General features: G+C 36.7%; 1 protein-coding gene across 2 annotated transcripts; it reads right to left on the bottom strand.

Annotated features, from left to right (window-relative positions):
• On the bottom strand, positions 1-7,967 carry EIF2S1_1 (Eukaryotic translation initiation factor 2 subunit 1; the record flags this gene model as incomplete). 2 transcript variants are annotated; one of them, XM_012945409.3, is made up of 6 exons in its annotated part: positions 1-1,355; positions 1,621-1,764; positions 3,436-3,640; positions 7,284-7,432; positions 7,469-7,548; positions 7,581-7,818. In XM_012945409.3, 6 exons carry the CDS (start codon positions 7,816-7,818, stop codon positions 1,185-1,187), a joined length of 987 nt encoding a protein of 328 aa, XP_012800863.2. In that variant the 3' UTR covers positions 1-1,184. The 2 variants fall into 2 exon arrangements, with proteins under 2 accessions (XP_012800863.2, XP_051071366.1); XM_051211321.1 differs by having other exon boundaries at positions 3,436-7,432; positions 7,581-7,967.
• Between the last annotated feature and the right edge of the window lie 301 nt (positions 7,968-8,268).

Here is an 8,268-nt window from a genome sequence, read left to right as displayed (position 1 = left end):
GGTTAATGTACTTCTTTGGTACTCCTTTCAGTGACAAACACTGCCATAGAACCTCACGATCTACAGAGTCGAATGCCGCCTTAAGGTCGAGAAATACTACCATTGTGGGGCGCCCTCGGACCTTGGGTTTGCTGCTTTTATTCTAATCGACCTCTCTAGCATGGTAGGTCCTTGAGGAACGATTGTTCTGGTCAGTATAGCTCGACAGATTCATCACGATGGGCAAGTGCGACTACCCTGTCAAGGTAGTAACAACGGTCGGGATAGCTGTTTCGTTGACTGAAATGTACTTAATCGCAACACAATAGTCTAACTAGACATAAATATTGAAGTCGACGCACTAAATGCACTTACAATACTGATTACCACCAAACTACACAAATACATTGAGGAAACTGACTGTAAGCAGACCATGCACAATAGACTATCACTAATCCCATTACACAATTATAGACAGGACTTAGTGACCTGAGGATTCACTGCTTTTAACTAATTTATAGATGGCCAACTCCACCTGTTTCCCTTCTAGGGCTACTGCTAGTCCCAAGCCCGGTTAGAGGAACAGAGTTGGGCACGAGATTTGCAGCTCCATTTCGTAGAAAACAACTTTGCTAAAAGACGTTAACCAGTAAAAAAAACCGTTTAAACTCTGCCCTGGGAGTTGAGGGATTTTCGTCTAAAAAAATCATAACGCCTCGTGATGAAAACTAAGATTCTTCGAAAATCACAATACTGATGCCTTTAATGACAACCCAGAACAACAATCAATATAGGTACATGGAATGTCCATACAATGCGGGAGACTGTGAAGACCAGTCAAATGGCTGCAAAAATAAGCCAAAGGCACAGTAGGTTGTAGAATCCTGGTCGGCGGCCTATGCTCCACTAAGGGTAACAGGCATAACTATGTAAGTATCTGCTCGTCACTTATCGACATCCGGGTAACATTCCAGGAAAATTAAGGTTTTCAAATGGGTGAGTACCACAGTCTCATGATAAATAATAATAGTTGACTATAGGGACTACAAATTCTGCTTTCGTCAAGCGGGTTATCAATTCTCGAATGTGCGGGACGGACTATTAACGAAATTCGGTAAATGGTTTACTATCTGCTACATAACCGTGTGATTAATCTTAAGTCAGTGCGAAGAAACTTTATTCATACATTTGAATAAATACTCATATCACTTTTGTCCATTTTGGTCTCCATCATTCGATGCTTCATCATCATCTTCCTCATCCTCGTCATCTTCGTCTTCATCGTCCTCATCACCAGAAACTTCACGATTCGCTTTTTCTAATTCATCCATTTGGCGTTGTAAGTCCGCGTCATCTGTATCTGAAACAACTCGAGGCTGAAAAATAAAACAATTTCGTCAACAGTAACTGCATGCATAGTATGACATTATTAAAATCTGAAACGACCGCCTCCTGCTTTGAGCTTTATCAAGATTTACAAAATAACAATTACAAGGTAAACTGTTTGCAAACGCTCATACGCTCCCAATCAGTAGTAGTAACTAGTAAGAGTATTGACTTATTTAATCCTATTACTATACAGCCAGTAGGGATATTCAACAAATAAATTAATTCTACTCTAAAAGACCTAACGAAACTTACAGCCTGTTGAATTTTGAATGAACCACCTTGATTTTCAATCGATTTCTTGATGACATCTAACACTTCATGTAGCTGTTCTAAGCCAGCAGCTCGATCCATCGTTTGTGTGGTCAGTACATAAAGTGGTGGTGCTATCAGATTGATCTAAAATTAATTGTGAAAAGAATGAACATTGATGTTGCTGAGTACACCAAAAGATACTGGGTTGAAAAACGTCTGAACTGCTCAGTCAACTCTATAATCTGTAACATGCCAAAGGTCACAACTTTGTAGTAGCTTCAGAATGATATCAAGGTACTCTAGGGCTCACAGTACCAAGGATTCAGAACAAACGTCAACAATTATTACTTCAGCTACTAAAGAACACATCTTTATGAGACAATACTATCCCAATCTCTCTGTATGAATAAAAGAATAGAAGATAAAATATTATCCAACAAACAAACAAAATCACATCTTAAAGACTCATGGATAAATCAAATGTGATCGTTATGCTTTGAATTGGGGTTTCAATAATTTATTAAATGACATGTATTCCAACACACTTAAACAAGAATTTCACACGATATACCCAGAATTCCACAAACATGATTTATACATAACACTGGAAATATAAATATTAAGGCTCAGCAGCTTATTGTGACTTAAAGGGAAGTTTAAACACTAGGTTTGTTGGCACTTCAATGACACATTACATGTCCAGCTATTTATTTTCTTCCACTTAGGCTAAAGACTGCAATTTATGTATGAACAGATAGTTGCTTATTGATATCTGGCTTTGAATATATTGAGTTACTTGGTCAAACAGATTGGGTTTTAGGAACCATATTTATATTTTTACATTGATTTCGAAAGTTAAACAACGGATTTCTCAGACGGTTAATTTTTCGTATTTTTTAAATGGTGGAACAGTCTAGTTACAATATTTTTTGATGTTCCATAATTTCGTACACCTTTCGCACAGTTAGGAGTGTTGAATAAAAAAGTTTAAGTTAGTTGAGTTCTTGTTCGAAACACAACGCAATATCCATATCCACATTTATGTACCAAGTTGTCGATGAAAAACAACTCATCAAACGCAGGGAGGTAAATTGGACTTTTAAGCACAGTCCTATAATAGAAAGCACACTTCAACTCGAAAATACCAAGAGATTATTTAAATGAACCGTATATTTGTTAGGAATATCTGCTTTATTTCTTAGATGAGTACTTACTGTGGAAAAAACTTTAATTAGTACGTTTATTCTTATGTTGAAAAACGTTGTATGTAGTGAGTGTTCAAAATCAGTCGAACCGACCCTACTTATGTAACTGACAATTTGTTTCCTAGACACTTAGTATTTTTATTTTTGTAATTTCAATGATGAAACTAGCTTCTTTCTGTCATATCTGAAGATACAATTCTCAGAGCATTTTGTATGGTATCTTGGTTTGCAGCTCCGAAACTTTATAGCAGATTTGAATATCCATGCACATTGACCACTTTAGGAGATATGCTTGCAATTAATTAAAATGCACATCACTTACTGATATACAATGTATACCATTCAAATTCAAACAATAAACAGAAATTTGAAACCAATCAAAGCGTTAGGCGGAGTTTCTTGACCTTTCTAGTTACACATCAGTAGTTGATGCCTTTATTATTCCAATTTATATTTAATCACGAAGGAATGAGTTCTTAGAGCTATCAGATGAACCACAAATAATATTGCCTTATCTCTGTATACAGTGATCCGACATTTATTGTAACCCTACTAACATCTGAACGACTTAAAGAGCTAAATAAAAATTAGATTAACAGAACTAGCTCACCCGGATTGGAAGGGAATCTGAATTGAGTTCCAGTCCAGAGCGAAGTGCACTTTTAACAGCATCGATACCATCATAAGTGAAACACGAAACCTCAAAGTCAGCACGAATCTTTACTGCTTTTGGTGTTAATCGATGTCTGATATCAGTGAGAAGCATTTCTTTTGTTGGCTGATCTATGTCACATTCATCAAGAATTTCCGGTGAACTATAAATTCATAAGTTGTTTACGATACGTGAATTTAATCGAATAATAAATAAAACTGACTTTTAGAATTGAAATTAATTGATTAGCTTAAACTGAAAACCGAATCTTTTGAAATTAGTTTTAATGTAAGAAAAATGAGTTTCAATAAATAGTTACCTTGTTTGGTCATCGTTGAATATGTCAAGTATAATAGGACATCATTAATCCCTGGAACTTTTAGTATTTTTGGCTGATAGGTTCTTATTGTCAACTTATCCTTATTGGCTTTGTAGTGCTAATCGACTTAAACATCTTTGCGATTACATTTGCCTACGGTGTGGTATTAAGTCACGACACGAGGGGTTATTAGATAAGGTTGATTTTCTAAACAAGCTTGTTCTTTAGTCAAACAATCAGACAAACGGAACGGTTGATGTATGAATGAATAAGAGGGTATGCATTGAATAATTCGTATATATATATATATATATATATATATATATATATATATATATATATATTCCTAAACCAAAAATGCAGTGCATGGTTTAAATGCAACAAGGACGTCAAATATACGTACACAGACAATTAGAAACATATATGTGTACACAGATAAGAGTTCATAATCACTTATGAGAGTGAATACAAAATAACCAGTGAAATTTTAACTATACACTAAACTTCTAAGTACATGTCTAATATCTTCAGAACACTACTTGAAAAGAGGTGTACAGAATAAAAATAATAAGGAAAATGATTAATATATCGTTTCTGCAACCTATTCCCTTTGACGGAATAGCTTCAGAAACAACAACTACCAATGTATTAACCGTTGTATTAGCGGTTTTCATTGAAAAAGATCATGTGAACAATTTCACCACTCAACTGGCTGTTAACTGTTGTTAGGTATCTGTTGGATTTAGGATTCCGATTAAATTTACTTCACTTAACAGATCTTCAATCAACATTCCTGGTACTGAAAACAAACTTCCTGAATTGGTTCGGCGGTTCAATAGTAATCTGATAGTCGACAGGTTTTACGGTAACGTTTGTCATTGAAAGACACCATAGAAGTTCACAGAACATGTGAAGGATCTTTACTGAAATATCTGTGGTCAAGTCACTGCCTATAGTCAACTGTTCTCTAAACTGGTTACATCAAGTAGTGTTAGTCAATGAAAACCAAACCCATCATTTTTGTGTACCTTTATCATAAAGATACTTTTGGGGATAACTCTTCCTTCGTTTGACATTCCAAAGATTAGTCTCCTACTTGATGATTCATTCATCAACTTGAAACACGCAAACGACAAAGTCCTTTTGGGCGATGACGCTGACGAAATAGAGTTCTGCAAACATCATGAGTTACTTGCACCCCTTACCTATAGTGGAACATAGGCCGCCGACCAGGATTCCAAAATTTACTCTGTCTTGGACTCTTATTCCCAGTTTTTCCCAAGTACTATTCATTCTTTTGATTTTTGCTTCAGATTCTCGGAACAATGTGTTCTTTGGTCTGCCTTTTCCTCTTTTCATCATGAGGATTCTGAGTTGGGGCTTGCCTCATGACGCAGTTTGATTTCTCCAATGTGTGTCCTATCCACATCCAGTCTTTTCTTAATCCTCTCTTCAGTTGGAAGCTGGTTCGTTCTCTGCAACAGTAGGTTATTGCTGATGGTCTCCGTTCAATGGATCTGGAGTATAGTGCATAGACAGCTGTTTATGAATATCTGTACCTTTTCAATTGTGGTTGTAGTAGTTCTCCAAGTTTCAGCTCAGTGCAATAGAAATCTTGAGGTTCGTATTGAAGATTATGACTTTGGTCTCGGGTGACGATTGTTTTCAGTTCCAAGTGATCTTTAGTTGTAAGGATGTTGACTCTTGCTTTGCCAATACGTGTCTTCACAACTTCATTAGATCCCTCTTGTTTTTAAATGATACTCCCTAGGTGCGAAAAGGCACCCACCCCTTCCGAAGCTTCTCCACCAAGTGTGATTCGGTTGATGCTCACTGTGATATATTTAAGGAACTTGCTTTTTCCGTCGTACATGTTGGGACATACTGTTGTAGAGGCGGCTGCTGCTATATTGGCTATATTTATCTGGATTTTTTGTTGCGTACGAGATAGGAGCACTAGGTCATCTACGAAGTCTAAATCGTCTAGCTGCATCCAAGCTGTCCATTGCATTCCATGCTTATCCTGATATTTAGACGTCTTCATAATCCGGTCGAGCACCATAGGAGAATCTTAAGTAATCTTCTTTCACACTGTGCCTGAGAAAATCATCACCACCATACGAAATTTTCTCGATGGACTACAATACAAAGTCCTGTATGGACGACAGCTTACAGATGCACTTCTAGTGAAAACGGGTGTTAGGAAAATTTGCTTACTCTCACATTTTCTGAAGGTTTTACTGTTGACGTTGTCTAAATCGTGATATAAACTAAGAACAACAATAGTATTTCTAAAATCTAGTTTTCTCTCGTTTAAGATCATCCGGAATCAGCATATTGTTCACAAAATAAAAGTGGTTGTGTTATCATATCAATAACTGTTTAGCTTAACCTCCTAAGTATTAACGATCATATCGATTGACCTGCTGACCCTAGAGATAAACTTGTGTGACAATTACATATAAGAACTGATTACGCAAAAGTAGTGACACTGACGACTAGCGTCTAAAATTTAGACATTTTAAGGGAGCGAAACTAAGATACCCATCTAACCTGTATATGTTTCAAGGCCATCAAAATAAAATACCATGTATACTCAATTTATGCACGATGGTAAGTTACCGAGATTTGCGCTAATGCTATCATTTATGGTTATACACTTTAAACTTTATTAAGACCTGACGCTGAGAATTTCATTTAAAATATATCAGGTTATAAGTGACTAGTGTAGCAACCTTATTTGGATGTTTAAATAAGCATTTCAAGGAGAAGTATTTGGTAGGCTTAGTGCAATAAAAGGTGCAGCATACCAAATAACATGACAACCTTAAGACGACATGAGTATTGGTATAATAAGTGTTGATAGAAATCAATGCCATGGCTGGACTTGGTAGTTTTAAATAAGGTGTGAATCTGGTAAAACAGGTAATAACAAATGTTTTTGTGATATCCCAATGAGTGGAAAGCCATGAGACGTCAGAATTATCATTTTCTACTTAATGGGATATCACGAAAATATATTTATTATTAGGATATATTGGTGTTAGTCAGTGAAAAAATGACCACACATTGGCTACATGATTTTCGGGGCTCTTGTTTTTGTCTTAATGACTAAGCAGAAGAATAACACAATACTAAACAGCAGGATAGAAATGTTTCACGTGCATTACGTCGACAGCAATGCTTCAATCACTTTAACAAGACTTGTCTAGGAACCTTGTTGGAAGAGCAAGTCTTTGTACCATACTCTGTGTAAATTTGGAAATGAAGTAGTAAATAGAGGTTAGTTAGAACTATGTTGACTTAATGACTTTCATCAGGTCTACTTAACTACGAGTTCAACCCAGGGGTAGTGGTTCACAATAATACTAGTGCGATGAACGACCTACCAACTGATTATTATTAGATATTTGCTCAACAATCAAAACGTGTTATTTTTGGGGTACCCAAAAAGCACATTCAGAAAACTAGGTAAAAAAAGACTGACTTCACAACTTTCTTGAAAATGTCATACGAACCAGCTCTTCGACCAGTTTTTCTGTCAAAATACCAGGCGGTTTTTCTACATAGCTCTTCAAGTTGTTCATCAGTCTTATAATCTAACTTCTCAGCTACATTCCTCAAGATTTGGTTGACCTACATAGAGATTACTATAGACAATGGTGAACAAACCGCCTTTGCTTTGGCGAACCTTTCCTTGCACTTCGCTATTTCTTCTGCAGATGCTCTTCTTTTTGACAAATCAATATAACCTAAGAGTTCACCAAAATACACAATCCGTTACCTTTGGCACTGTCGACTCGTACCACAGTTACCTCAGTATTAGACCCAATTCGGACAAGCTTGCTGATAGATCTTATGCGTCGACGGGATAGCTCACTATGTAATATCATTCCTCCAATGTTTTTGTACTCCAGAAGTTCCACATAGCTACCCATTGACTGGATGACTTTAACTGTCACGAGCACGACATCTCCGACCTCAGGGAATAAATCCTCGTAGAACCTGCACTGTATGGGCATAACCTAGGCTTCTTAGAAATAAAAAGTTGTCTCCTGAATAATGACGAAATCTAATATGCGAACCCGCCTTTGATTTTCCCACGTGCTTATTAAATCGATGTTAGCCGAACCGAGCCCAAGGTCAGACGTTGAAACCCACACTTTCAAACTCCAAATCGTACACCGACTCATATGGTCACAAGTTTCAAGAACTGTCTTACAGTGTAAGAAAAACTTTACATGATGCTAGGATTCAATTCATTATTGTTCCTCATATTATGTCGGTCGTTCTGGTGTATGTGAGAGGAAATTAGATGTCACATGTATAAAATCATTTCTTATTATCCTGTATGTAGTGGTTGTGTCAGTCACATGTCTACAGGGCCAATGAAATGTTATTGCATCCTTTCCGACTCATCCGACAGTCTGGTCGCCGAATTTTGAACAGTTTACTGATCCTCCTTAAGGTCA

This window comes from Schistosoma haematobium, chromosome ZW (assembly GCF_000699445.3).
Source record: "Schistosoma haematobium chromosome ZW, whole genome shotgun sequence".
NCBI classification, from domain to species: domain Eukaryota; kingdom Metazoa; phylum Platyhelminthes; class Trematoda; order Strigeidida; family Schistosomatidae; genus Schistosoma; species Schistosoma haematobium.
Note: the sequence above shows the minus strand (reverse complement) of the source record. Positions and strands in the feature narration are given on the sequence as shown.